Source organism: Melampsora larici-populina, assembly GCF_000204055.1.
Source record: "Melampsora larici-populina 98AG31 unplaced genomic scaffold MELLAscaffold_3, whole genome shotgun sequence".
Classification (NCBI taxonomy): Eukaryota; Fungi; Basidiomycota; class Pucciniomycetes; order Pucciniales; family Melampsoraceae; genus Melampsora; species Melampsora laricis-populina.
Genome location: NW_006768767.1, coordinates 343,989 through 357,685, shown reverse-complemented (window position 1 = coordinate 357,685; position 13,697 = coordinate 343,989). Strand labels below are relative to the sequence as shown.

The 13,697-nt window shown below is 41.7% G+C and overlaps 4 protein-coding genes across 4 annotated transcripts; 1 reads left to right on the top strand and 3 right to left on the bottom strand.

The window, feature by feature from the left end:
- On the bottom strand, window positions 1-1,144 carry MELLADRAFT_76617 (uncharacterized protein; the record flags this gene model as incomplete). The annotated part of the gene is made up of 6 exons (XM_007404892.1): window positions 1-157; window positions 221-347; window positions 431-507; window positions 579-677; window positions 745-812; window positions 915-1,144. The coding sequence occupies 6 exons, from the start codon at window positions 933-935 to the stop codon at window positions 1-3; spliced, it is 549 nt and encodes a 182-aa protein (XP_007404954.1).
- Window positions 1,145-2,702: 1,558 nt separating this feature from the next.
- MELLADRAFT_59440 (uncharacterized protein) lies at window positions 2,703-4,246 on the bottom strand (the record flags this gene model as incomplete). Its single annotated transcript, XM_007404891.1, has 7 exons — window positions 2,703-2,892; window positions 2,962-3,074; window positions 3,148-3,375; window positions 3,463-3,591; window positions 3,669-3,788; window positions 3,956-4,135; window positions 4,196-4,246. The coding sequence occupies 7 exons, from the start codon at window positions 4,244-4,246 to the stop codon at window positions 2,703-2,705; spliced, it is 1,011 nt and encodes a 336-aa protein (XP_007404953.1).
- An 804-nt stretch (window positions 4,247-5,050) lies between these two features.
- MELLADRAFT_102190 (uncharacterized protein) lies at window positions 5,051-9,446 on the bottom strand (the record flags this gene model as incomplete). The annotated part of the gene is made up of 4 exons (XM_007404890.1): window positions 5,051-5,121; window positions 5,857-5,994; window positions 8,887-9,354; window positions 9,416-9,446. 4 exons carry the CDS (start codon window positions 9,444-9,446, stop codon window positions 5,051-5,053), a joined length of 708 nt encoding a protein of 235 aa, XP_007404952.1.
- A 1,367-nt stretch (window positions 9,447-10,813) lies between these two features.
- MELLADRAFT_90787 (uncharacterized protein) lies at window positions 10,814-13,054 on the top strand (the record flags this gene model as incomplete). The annotated part of the gene is made up of 5 exons (XM_007405361.1): window positions 10,814-11,279; window positions 11,361-11,515; window positions 11,631-11,916; window positions 11,990-12,570; window positions 12,635-13,054. 5 exons carry the CDS (start codon window positions 10,814-10,816, stop codon window positions 13,052-13,054), a joined length of 1,908 nt encoding a protein of 635 aa, XP_007405423.1.
- Between the last annotated feature and the right edge of the window lie 643 nt (window positions 13,055-13,697).

Genomic DNA, 13,697 nt, shown 5'->3' with positions numbered 1-13,697 from the left:
TCATGGACCAAACCAACCATAAGCTAGAAAAAATCTTCCTAACTTGGCTGTTGCATATCCAGCTGTGCTCTTGATTATCGTATTCAAAGTTCCCATGCCAGGAATGGCTGCAGCAAAGCCTGACTGTGTAAGATCGGAGGGAAAATTATCTTCTTGCCTGTTGATTACAGAGAATCATCAGAATTAACATTTCAAGACTCATGGAATGACTTTTACTGACCTATAGATGCGATACTTTCCGTCCTCGCATTTCTTCAGGTCAATGCGCACGAGGAATCGCACCGACGCCCGAGAGGGTCTCAATCGAGACAACGGGTTCATTCTCATGCAGACATGTTCGGTCAATTCTGAAGCACCCAGTTTCATCATGTGGAGTACGATTAGCTAAAAGAGCATTTCCAAACATTTATCGGTGTGAGTAGACACCCACCAATGGTACCCTGAGTCTTGTCCTCATTGAACATAACAGCGTGGAAGTCGATCTTATTGTCGATAGTTTGGACCCGACTATCTTGCCATAGATGATGTCTATCAGTTATCCAGCACAGCAATGCCAATATGGCGGTCTGTGTACGTACAGTATCTTGTATATCCCCTTCAAATCCTCCCTTCCATTGTCTTTGCTGTATGGCTGATTGATAAATGGGTGAAAAATCTGGGCATCGCGAGTGAAGTACCTAAGATTGGAACACATCATCCGCTGTCAGCTACATCGCTAGCGAGATGCGAAAAAATCGAACGAACTTCTCAATGTTGTCTGCAATGACACTTGCTTCATAAGGTTCTGTAATGGAACGAACAACGTCTTCAATCTATAATAAAGAAAGCGAGATCAGTTTTTGATTCAAATCTAGTCATGATGTGATAACAAGATAGTAAATTTAGAAAGCAGATAACTGAGCAATTGTTCTGACCTCCTTGACTGGGTCATCCATTTCAAAGGGGTTATAAGAATTGCCGCTAGAAAAGATTTGTTCGAGTGGTGAGCTGCCTACGCAAGATACGGGTATGTTTATCGCAGCCAACAACAGCGTAATCGTCAAGACGTCTTGTTTCGATGGCGTAATATTTGAAGCGTCGGAGATGATTAGTCAAAGTGTGTATTTATTCAACGAAAACTTAACCTGGGAAACTTGACTCGGGCAAAATAGGGGGCTTGTTTAAAGAGTGACTGGTTGTATATATATGTTTATGTAAGCCCAAACTCCAAATATGCAAGGTCAAGCAGGTGATACTGCAACCACATTTGCCTGACTGGGAGAACCCTTTTCACAGCGTTGTCATTTCCATAAACAGAACAAATCTTCGCAGGGAAGCCCCGAGCGGGCAGCTTTAGAATAATGCGGGGGGTCGATCGGTGGGGTCGATCGCCAAACCCGTATGTATGTCCTTCCGTGCCGATACTGGGTATACATATCAATGCACCACAAGGAAAACCCATCAAGGGTATCGCTTTCCAAGGCCGATGATAGTCATGACGATCCGTTCTGTTCTTCAATCGCGGATGACGTTGTAAGTAATCGTGCCCAAGAGCCAGCCGCAAAAAGGTCAGGTCTGATGATCAAGCAAAACTCAGACTCAGCAACGGACGCTTTGAAACAAAAGGAATCATAACTTCACAAGAGAAAAGTCTTTTCTTTGATGATTACACCAAAACTATAATTCAATCTTTTGCTGTGGTGAGTAATTGATATGTATGAATCGAGTGCCAAATGACAAATGGAGTTCCACAGGGGTCCAAACCTTTAAGAGTCAAATCCTATGCAAAGTTTGGAACACGGGAATGATTTGGCAGACATACGCAATATGGTCCATGATTTGGTCCAGATGTACAGCATAGTTTGTGTTGTAGTGCAACTCGGCGCCGGAGGACAAAGACCCCCAAACACCCTCGCAGGCGGTAAGCCCGGAGCCTGGAAAATAAGCTGTTTTTATTACAGTCGTTTTCAAAAAGCTTGCCGCTAATTCACCGCCAAATTGCTCGAGTTTTGCGGGCAAATTTCGGGTACACCCGGAATCCGGATTTTGCGTGGGATTTCCCCCCGATTTCCCACAGGGGACCTGGGAGTGGATCTGAAACACATACAGGAGCGTTAGGCCCATGCTTGTATCCTGACTTTGGATCAAACCACATGTCTACACCACGGAGTGCTCCGGCCCATCTGCAGACTGGGACGGAGGCCGTCTGCAGACGGGCCTTTTTTTATATAGTCACTGACCGCCTGCAGTTAGGCGCTGGTCCCACCGTATGCAGACGGCCTTTCAAATACCACCTGCAGCCTGCCTGCAGGTTGACTGAAGACGAGATATACCAGGCCGTCTGCAGATAGGATAGCTATTTACGGCCAGCGTGCCGTCTCAAGACGGTGTGAAGAGTGTCCAAAAAATGTCCGAGGCGTCTTCAAGACCACTCGTAGGCAGGTCGGAGACTCAGAAAAGGGCCGGTGAGGCGGCTTACAGACGTGAAACTCAATCAGTAGGCGGTTCATCAGCCAATTGATGAAGACCAAATTGATTCAATTACGTGCATTGTATCAAAAAAACAAATTTAATATAAGATTATAAATTTAATATAAGATTATAAATTGTAATATAAGATTATAAATTGTAAACATACGACAGAATGAAAAAACTAATAAAGGAAGTATAATATAAATGTAATAATAAAACTTTCATATGATGAGATCACGAGATAAACATGATCAGTTTTTGTTAGGTGTCTTCTTGTTTGCTTTCTTGTTTGTTTTACGTGATTGCAACTTTGGTATCTCAGCCTGAATCTCGTCATCTGAGGGCATTTTGAATGATCGATCGGCCAGTGGGATGTTGTCGTACATGACAGTTCCTTTGTCAAATCTCTTGCGGTCTTGTTGATAGAGAATATTGTAAAAGCTATCGTAATTTTGTAAATTAAATATCTTCATCAAATCTTAATCTTCCAGAAAATTCAGAAAAACTCACCAAGTTGTATATGGGCGCCCTTTTGAACGTAGGTACTCCAATTGATTGTCCACTTCTGTCCATATTGTGGAAGTGGCTTTATTTGGATGGTATATTCGCAGGCATTCACGCCGCTGTAAGTAGAGGAAAGAAAGGTCATTTTGTATGAGCTTCATGATAATATAAATGTGCATATGAAAAACTTACAAGGTATGCATAACGGGTACAGGATATCATGTCAGTATTATCCCAAATTTCATCGCTCGATCTTGATTCACCTACCCCGTTATCAACGTGAACGATCTGAAATAGAAACATTTCAGTAGTTTCTTCCTTGTGTATATAGCAATACAAAGATACTGACCAATCCAACAAGCGTATGAAGGTCAGGTATTGACCTTGTACATCGCTCACAGCCACGATCAGGTTTAATACCTGTCAATAGCTGGCCAAAATAATTGAATTACAAATGAGAGACTTGTCGTTCAATGACTAGATCATATAAGGATGAATAAGACTTACTACAGTGTGTAAGTTTTCTCGGGCATGCTTTGCCTTTTCCTTGATCATGGTTGCCAAGGTCTGAGTGTCGGATGTGAGAGCGATTCCATTAGGCTTGGGTGGAAGTTGCTCGGTACACCACGGAAGCCCCTGTTGAAGGATTGACTTCTGTGTTGGGGAAGAAAAATTAATCAGTAAGTATTGGGGAAGAGAACTTTGACACTCACCTTGATCTTCCTAAAAAGTGAGTTCTCGATGATTGTCTTGTTTGGCTTCCTGATAATAGCGGTGTAGGCTTCAATACTTGAGTCGATGACGTGTTGACAACCTAATTGAAAGGTTAATTTCTATTTGATTGAAAGAAAACAAAAATCGGATTGTGATAAGAAAGAATGCACCAATGTAAGAGTGTGTGATCAGAAGAATTACTTTCCTTGATTGGCTCCTTTGGTTTCCAAGGTAAACTCGAGTTTGTGCCAGACACACGATGAGAGGTAGATGAATCATTTCTTACCTCACCGGAATCCAAATGCTCTTGAACTCTCTCAATAACATCATTTGAAATATTGTCTTTGATGGTGTCGATTCTGTCCATGAGTTCATCACGGATACTGGCTTGACCGTCAAGAACATCTTGATGTATCTTGGATAGAAACAATCCAAGATTAATGGCGTGGTCGGCTGGAGTATCGCACTAAAATTTAAGATAGAAATTGATCAATACCACTATATTAGATTAATAAAAAAAACTCACATGTGACAACCAGCTTCCCATTTCAATATGGCTTTCATCGAGGCCAGGCATTCCATCAGCTGCAAGTGTGAATGGACTGGCTGAATGACTGCGTTGATGTGATTTGGAATCGCCATTTGCCTCATCTTCATCTTCGTTTTCGATGTCAATTTCATTTTCATTTGATTCAATTTTGTTTTCGTTTTCATTTTCAAATCCAAACTCATTTTCATTTGATTCATTTCCATTTTCATTTTCAAATCCAAACTCATTTTCATTTGATTCATTTTCATTTTCATCTTCATCTTCATCTTGATTGATTTTGTTTTTATTTGATTCATTTTCATTTTCATCTTCATCTTCATCACAATACAGAAGAGATGGTGATCGAGAAGGAGGAGAACGAGCATGAGACGGTGATCGAGAACGAGCATGAGACAGTGATCGAGATGGTGAAGGTGAACGAGATCGAGATCGAGATCGAGATCGTTTTCGACCTTTGCTGTTTGATTTGTTTTTGAGTTGCGAGTTTTGTGGATGGTCTTCGAGGGCAGGGTTTTGAGAGATGAGAGATTTGTTGATTGTTTCAATGAATTGTTTTGTCAGGTTAGGATTTGATTGTGAAGGAGCTTTGGTAGATTGTGAAAGCTTTTGAGTCAACTGTTTTTGAGTTGATTGTGATGGTTTTTGACTTGATTGTGACGGTTGTCAAATTGTTTTTAAAGTGTTGGAAGTCGATTGAGAAGGTTTTGAAGTCGATTGAGAAGACGGTTTCGTGTTGGGCTTTTTATTGCGAGGAGGCATGGTCGATCGAAGGGGAAGAGTGAACGTGGTAAACAGCTTCAGTCCTCAGATTTCGAGAGATCTGAAGTTGTTTTATTTGCCCCGGTCGAGGCCATTTGAAAGCCCGCTGGCCTCGACTTGATCCAGCTGTTGTAAAACTTTACCTTGTAAAAAATGTTCTCGATTCAATAAAAATTGAATTTTTTCTCACATTTTAGATGTTTTTTTCATCCTCCAATAAACTTTTACAAACAGTTTTGAAACTTTCATTGATATAATTCAACATATAACTTGCACATGTGATGTACTTCATTCACAATGATGTGATGATAACAAAAAAAAACTTTAGAAAACAAAACTACAAAAGAAGAAAAATAAAAAATCAATGAGTCTCAATTGATAAACAAAACATGACAAAATAAACATGAGATTCAATTGGTGTTTTTTTTCTTCCTGCTTTTGGTGGAATGTGGAGGTGGTTTGGATTCCCAAACGTCTAACCCCTTGTCAATTGCTTCTTTCCACTGTTCCGGAGTTACCTTCGAGATGATAAGTGCAGATACCTTTCGATGGGCTTCGGCTGAGTATAATGCACCTGCATTGATGATGTAAGAGTTAAGTGGATTATGGTTGATATAGTAGTTTGATTGTGACACTAGGATTCTCTCGACTCTTTTCTGGTGGCTATCAGTCACAGAGCACGAAGCCTCACGGCAGTTGTGTTGTACATTGATAATGCAATCAATTTCCTGGATAGTTTATAAAGACCAAGAAATGTCAGCCGCATGTATTAAAGAGTCATTTTCAAAGAGCTTACTGATGCTTTCATCCATACAAGATCTTCTTTAATGACAATTTCTCGCATTCCATAGAATGGTATAATTCGATTGCGGCTGCACTTTTTGACCAAGAACAAACTTCTTGAAGCTGATTGGTCTGCCGGTTTCCAAATTGATTGAACTTGACCAATATTGCTGGTATCTTTGATCTATATTTTAATCTTGGTTCAGAACGTAAAGCTGTACAGCTTAGATAGTCTATGAAAAAACTTACCAGAACAAAGTCGCTATTTTCAACCTTTTGTTTGTTGAGTAATGTCAGACTTACAATTTCTTGCCACGAGTGTTGAGTTTGTAAGTTTGATAAATAAGACGGAATAGCAGATTCAGAGTTTTTTTGCAATTTTTCTTATTACAGAATGTGATGTCAGTTTGGGAAAAAAACATGAATTGAAAAGATGTGATCAAATATGATGATGGACTCACTACCAGCAATAAATTCCGGACGTTGATTTGATGTTAAGTCACACCCCAGAGCGTGTTGAATCTGAGAGTGATCAGGAAATTTTGAATTCAATTCCGGTCCTGCAGTGACCATCTCATCAAGTTCTCGATCATAAAACGGGCTTCTTGACGTCAACATCTTCAATAGTTCCCAATTGTTGAAAGTATTGGCTATATCACTTCCAGGACTTTGATGACTAGAATGAATTGAAGCATATCGTAGGACCCCGTTGAAAGATTCAAATTTTTGTGTAGCAAATAAAGGTGCAGGTCCAAGACGTCGGATTGATCCAGGTAAGTGCGTCAGCATGTGGAATTTCGGTTTGTTCACCCATTGCGCTGTGATTCCAATTAGATTTTTGAGAAAGATTTCAATATGGGATTGTAATTCGTCGAGATAAGAGTCCATATTGGTGATTTTTGCTTGAAACACATAAGACGAAAGAAGGCAAAGTGATGTCCATAGGCGTCGTTTTTCCTGAGAAAGATGGCCAAACAAGACAAAAGGAACAGTCTGTAAAACCGTTTGAAATTCTTTACCCACAAGACTTTGATTATATTGAATCAATGTGTTAGGTTGGATCGGAGAAATGTTGAGACCTTTAATGTTGAAAGCATGCCAGCGCGCTGAAGATTCGTTATATTTCGCAGAACCGGGCTTCATCGCACCTAACTCTTTCATTGTATCGCGGAATAATTCCTTTGCATTTCCAAGTAAAACCACATGAAGGATCTCAACCGGAGTATCAGCATTTACCATCAAAACCTGACCAATTGAATGTTAGTGCTGTTCTTCAAAAAATTCAGAGAAAGAACAAAAATTCTACTTACCTTTGAGCCGAAGCATTGGATTGAAAAGGTGATCTCCGAGTTCATCGTTGAGTTTCCGACATATCTCTTCAACCTCATGACGAGGTTGTGATTGATAAGCTACTCGAACTTTTTGAATAAAATGATCACATGTTGAATCACAAATACCAAACTTCCGACCCATCTGTTCCACAGTCGTCTTTGAGTTCGGCTTTTGCGCAGCTTTCCAGATCTGAACAGTTCTTGAGCGTGTCTCGTCCCAGTCACGCTTGGGAGAAATACTCTGCAAACACGAAATTAAAGAAGCAAAAATCAGATCCAATTCTTTACATATAAGATCTGAGCCCACTCACATGTTCAAAATTCGAATCTAGTCCAACAAATTGACGTATAAATGTTACTGCCTTCTTTTTTCCCATGGTATCAACTTGAAGTGGGCATACTCTACATGGTGTGAGAGTTATGGCTGGGTTTGTTGTATTAGTGATCTCCGCATGCATCGGCGAATCTCCTAGATGACATAGAACTACGACCATGGCTACCACATCCTTTCCTGATGCGTAGTCAAACGCTTCAAAGCCCACTTCGCTCAGATGGCTATAATAAACAAAGTCAGCTTGATTCTTAAGCTTTGAATTTTGGATATTAAATTACGCACTTTAATTCATCTACTACATTATCAAAAAGTTCGAGTGCACTTGCCCTATTTGAAGTCGCTAAAAAATGAATATTATATTCTTGATTTGTCATTTCCGGCGGTAAACCCGACAAAGTGAAAAATAAGCTCATATGCTTATTCCATTTCTTTGATACATTTCCGGACGTATCATCGGAGTATAAAGTAAGTGGAATATGTTTGATTATCTTCCCATCGGCTTTAGATCGCCAAGGGTTGATTAAGGGCAGGGTAATAAAGTTTTCGCCTTTGGACTCTGTTAATGCGAAAAGACTGTGTTAGCACAAAGAATCCGGCTGATCAGTTGTAAATTTAATATGCTCACGTATGAATTTATCTTTGAGGAAATCTTTTAGTAAACCTAATCCTTCTATCATGATTTTATCAAAGTGTTTTGATAATTTATTAATGTCAATGGTGAGTAATAAAGGTGAATCAAAATCAGGCTCCTCAGGAATATGAACTGCAACTTCATTGTAATTATCATCTCGAGGAATAATTTTTGCTTGAAGACATTTAGCAAAGAACTTTCCGTCTTGTTGAAAGAGGTGAGTCGGAACCACCAAATGCCCAGAGCGCAGCTGATAGATCTCGTAGATGTAGATGTGACCGATTGGAGATTCAATCATTTGAGCTCGAATTTCTCGGTCGAATTCTTTGAGCCATTTGTTGGATTGAGAAAGACATGTGACCGGAATATTAGTTCCTGCGGTCTGTTCGGGTATGGTGACAATATGTGGACTGATGAATGGGTTCGCCAAATCCTGGAATAAATGATATTCTTTGATTAACTTGCCATGAATACTCAAGTAATTATAAATGAAACTCACTCGTCGGATTATATCTTCAATTTTCAGTCCAAAGAGAGGAGTACCCAAAGGACTTCGGCGCTGAACAACTGATAAACCAAATCTTTCTTTCAATTGCTTCTTCAACGCTCGAAGCACCCCCCATTCGGGGAGGTAGACCGAGCAGATTCGCAAAATTGAACGGATGCGGTGATACTGTGACCGGGACAATAGGTTTCGTGTTGTTCCAATGATAAGAATTGCGATGAAATGCTGGAATGAAAAGCGGAAAAAAATTAGATAGAAAAACTAATAGTTTTTGGAGAAAGAAATCAAGTTCACTTACCTCTTTCTTTTTGAAAGGAAACCAACCTTTACTCTCTTCTTTCTTTGCTTCAGCTAACTCAGAATCAAGCATTGCTTCGTAAACAGCATCATCTTCTTCTTCGCCCAAGTCTTCTTGATCCAACATCTCGAGCGCTTGAAATAATAACTGTCTTTGTTCAGTTTCGGACCCAGAGTTTGAAGAATTGTCATCATCGGACAGGATTGGTCCTAAAAGTTCTAAGACATCTAAAATTGAATCGCCAAGGTGATCTGATTCGTCATCCGTTTCCATAGCATCTTCAGGCCATTGGTTGTTTGAAGGAGATAGAGCTGGCGCGTGTGAAAGTGGAGCAAGTAGTTCTTCATTATCAGCCTCTTTGGCCAACAATCTCTCGACATTTATTTTATGTGGTTCAGAATTGGAATGTCGTTCATAATTGACTATATTTCGGCTCTGACATGCATTGCACTTATAGAGTGGTACAGCCGGATTTGAGGATACTGATTCAAAAACTACAGTATGAAATCAGAATCAGCAATGGGTTGATAAGCATTGAAGGTTCAAATAACTTACAACGTGGTAGCTTTGGAACATTCTGAGCCATTTTTTAATAACCAGCTTTATCAATAAATTTAAAATGCTATCAATCAAGAACTCTCTTCTTAAATGTTGTATTTTATCTTGAACCTCACATCAACTTATTGAGTTTTTGATCTTCAATTTTAAAACTGTATCAATATTTTATTATGATTTCTACTTTGGATTGACACTGTATATCTTATACCCTCAGATGAGGATCTTTGTCTTTTTCCAATTTAAAAAATGCACTTCTTTTATTCAGTATATATAAATTTATATAGGATGATATTGTAATATAAAACTATTTTAAATTTGACACTACAATTGATCTCATGCACTTCTTCAACTGATATAATTTGATCTAAAAGATTGTAATATAAGACTGATATTTATCAAAAGAAACAACAGATCAGGTTTGTATCAAGTCAAATCAATGAAAGCAAGGGAATGATTTGAATGGGACTTACTAACTCAAAGGTAACAGATTGATACCACTAAGTCAAAGGTGGATCAACAAAGATACAAAGTCAGTTGAGGTTTTGAAGCTTTGACAAACAATCAAGCAAAAAAAACTAACCAAAATCTCGATTTGAAAGCAATACTTGGACTTGGTATCCCAAGTTTCAAACAATTGATTAAGGATTTGATTAATGCAATTGTATTGATTTGACGTCGAAATCGATGTTGATTGTTGAATTCCGCGGCCGTGCGATCGAGAAAGAAGTGGTAATATCGATTATTGGTGGCGGATTTGGTTAAAGCCGGACCGGCGATCAAATCGCCAGCTCGACTGATGCTCGCCTGCGGGCGGTATCAAGGCGGGCGGCAGCCACCTAACAGACGTTCGCCCGCCCTTTTGCAAATTAACTACGCAGACCGGCTGCAGTCCGACTACCAGCGGTACTCATTCGGACTATAGCCGGTATGTAGCCCGCTCTCACCGACCATTTTCAGGCCTGTGAAAGGCCATTTTCAGGCGATTCTCCGGCCATTTCACGACCCCGACGACGCTCAGACGGCACCGACGCTTTTTCTGCTCAGAAACCACTCCGTGGTGTACCTTCCTTCCTGAACTGCGGCCCACGTGAGTAGGCCGAGCTTGTAGCGTCCAACATTCATGGGTATATGCTGACCACAGAGTTGTCGATACACACCACGACACGCCGCGCCACTGCCCTCTTCACCGAATGTATCCTTTCACCACCCTTATTTCCTTTCACCAACCTTATTCAAAATCTGACCATCCGACCTTAGTCCTTCTTCGACCATCGCCATTACGTATTCCTTATCCCTTATCAACTCTTTGGCTTACACCCATTCCCAACAAACCATCCATTTCATCTCAACCTTTAACAAACACCTCTCGCATTTCACTCTCTGTCGAAACACATTATGCTCCTAGTCGATTTCGCCACTCGGCTCAGCCAACATCACCCGCAACTGGCGTCGCGTCTGACAGTGACTCACCTTGTCAAATTCGTCACTCTTGCCACCGAGGTGTACCACCGCGCCGACAAAGCCTTACAGTTCAACTCGCAAGACACACGAATGCTCCCCTTTCTGCAGCTTGCGTTGCAGCTCCAGCTTGCGCTTAGCAATTACAACGATTTATGGAATCTCACTTTTCCTATGCTCCCTTTCGCCCATCTTAACCCAGGAGCCCTCATTCGAAACCATGGCCTCCACCCGCGACTGACGACAAAGGTACACGAAGTATACCTAATACCTCCCACCTCGACTTGCTTCAATTGCAATCGACGCTCGGGGCACAGCCTTCACCAACGACCCCGCATCGATGGCTATCTCTACGATCTGGATGGCATTCACTCTGCCGAGTTCCATACCTGGGCTTGCCTCGGTAAGTTCTGCCACCTGCGCCAAGCTCACCAGTCTCAAATATACACTGACCATACATCGCTCGGTGGGCAAAGATTGTAAGACGTATTACCGACCATCGTATTATACCTCCAAAAAAAAAAGGTTTTACTATACTCCGGATCAGGGTGCGGACCCACTGCACTACCAGGTGCATTGCCACTTTGCTATGACTCATCGACTCGCACAGTCATTTCGCCAATCCCAGATGCTTGGGCAGTCAGTTGAATTCGATGAAATAACCTTGCATAGATTACCTTTTGCTGACATTTCCTCCTGATCAAGTACATCCCACTTCAATATAGTTAATCTTTTCAACTTGACGTACTGGAAGGATCAACTCGTACCAACTCACTCCGCGGCCCAAATTATATCTCACAAAATGTCAGAAGAATTCACTCGCGATGCTCTCGATCTGTTCAGCTTGCTGCGCCGATACAACCGCCGCGGAGCTGTGGTATCGGTCGTTGCGCAGGGGACCCAAGACAATCGTTTGTCACCAGCAATGGCCCGGGAGCTACATCATGTGGCAAATCACGGGTCGAAATACCGTGGCCACTTTTGTTCACTGTGTTTCAAAACCACCGAAGTGGTTCACGAAGGGCGCAAGGCGACTCTAGGTACTGTAACTGATCGCATTCATAGCACATTGATCACGGATGTAGCCTTACATTGACCGTTTCATTCATCCAGGGATACGCGCGGTTGTGACCGATGGACTAACCATCGGTCATTGGCGTTGCACTGTGTCCTCAGTTCAGCTCGAAGATCTGGCTCATCGAGCTGGTGCACCGCCACCCAATGGACCGTGCCTCAATCCACTCCCCAAGGTAACTTCTCGATTTTGCGAAGAGCACGCGAAGAAATTGGAAGGCTGGTGTGAAGCGCAACCATGCACAGCGCTTGCTGCAGACAATTCGAAGACTTGTTCGAACCCGGCTCATGTACAAGCGATGCAAGACTTTGATATTCGCAAGAAGAAGGCATTTACCCTGAAATCAATGCTCAATCGACCAGGTTCGAATCTACCATCAGACCCGTCTGTTCATCTCAACCCCGACACGTTGGAAATTATCGATTTGGAAATGATTTATCAAGCTGACGAAGCTGATCGTGCACATGAGGCTGCCCGAGATGGTGGCACAGCAAAGCCCAAAGGTGCGGCGTGTCTGAGTCGCAGTCGGACTCATAATGATCAAACTGTCGTCGGGACCTGCGGGATCTTCTTGGCTAGGCAAACGTTCTACAATTCGGAGGCACCAAGCGCTCTGAGGGTAAGCGTTGAGGCCATCTTGAACTAAGGTAAAAGGGTTTTTTTGCTGATGATCTCACTTCTAGGACTACCTGGTCGACACGTTCCCCAACGGCCTGCCCGAGGTGATCTTTTACGACAACGCCTGCACCTTACTTCGAGTGATTCACAACGGAGACATTGATCCCACCCCTTTTGCCAACACCATCATTCCCGTGGACCCTTTCCACCATCGGGCTCACGCGCAGGGTGATGAATTCTGCCAAATGTACACCGATCCCAAGCTTTTTCCAGACATACAAGAAAACGGATCTTGGGTCTTTAATGCCTCCGCGGGCGAATTGGGTAATATCTGGTACGGTGGCTTCGCATCCATGTGTCGAAATATGCAAGCCACCCACTACGAATTTTTCCTTGAAGAGATGGTGGAGTACCGCAATGATTGGCTTAGTGATGCATTGGCTTGTCGTTCCGATGTGAAATTTATTGGCCTGGGCAAGTTGTAAGTAGAACAAACAGAAGTTAAGGAGTTTATTTTAGAGCGCGCCCTCCAAAAGTTTTTCTTGTAAGGTCATGAGGATTGTCGAAATGTGTTGGTGCTTTGTTATTATAATTGTGTTGAACTCGAGTGTACTTGAGTTCATAAATACTCAAGTACACTCACTCATAACTTAATCCCGTAGGTTGTGAGTGAGTAGTACAGCGATGTAAACAGACCTACGTGGGTGTAGGTCACCATGAGGCGGTGGACGTTTTTTGGTAATAACATGTGGTCATAGTGTACGGTTTATGCTCTTGACTAAGAGGAACATTTGAGATGCGTGCCTGGGTTCGACTCCCAGATAAGTACATGTTTCCATCAGCAGGAAATCTGGAGCCTAGCTTGTCTAAGTCCACACTGGTGTTGTTCCTGGGGATCATCGATAGCCTTTATACAACTTGAAGTATGCCCTGACAAATAATTTTTGCTCCTGTTGCAAACTATTTAGCACATATTAGACATTACATTGTCTAACATATCTTTATTTGTTAATAAACACAAAACACACATCATGGCCTGAATTCATTGCAAAAATCCAAAACTGATTGTATGTTTACAGTGGCAATCATATACATCAAAGAAAGAATAAAATTGGACAAATCAAACAA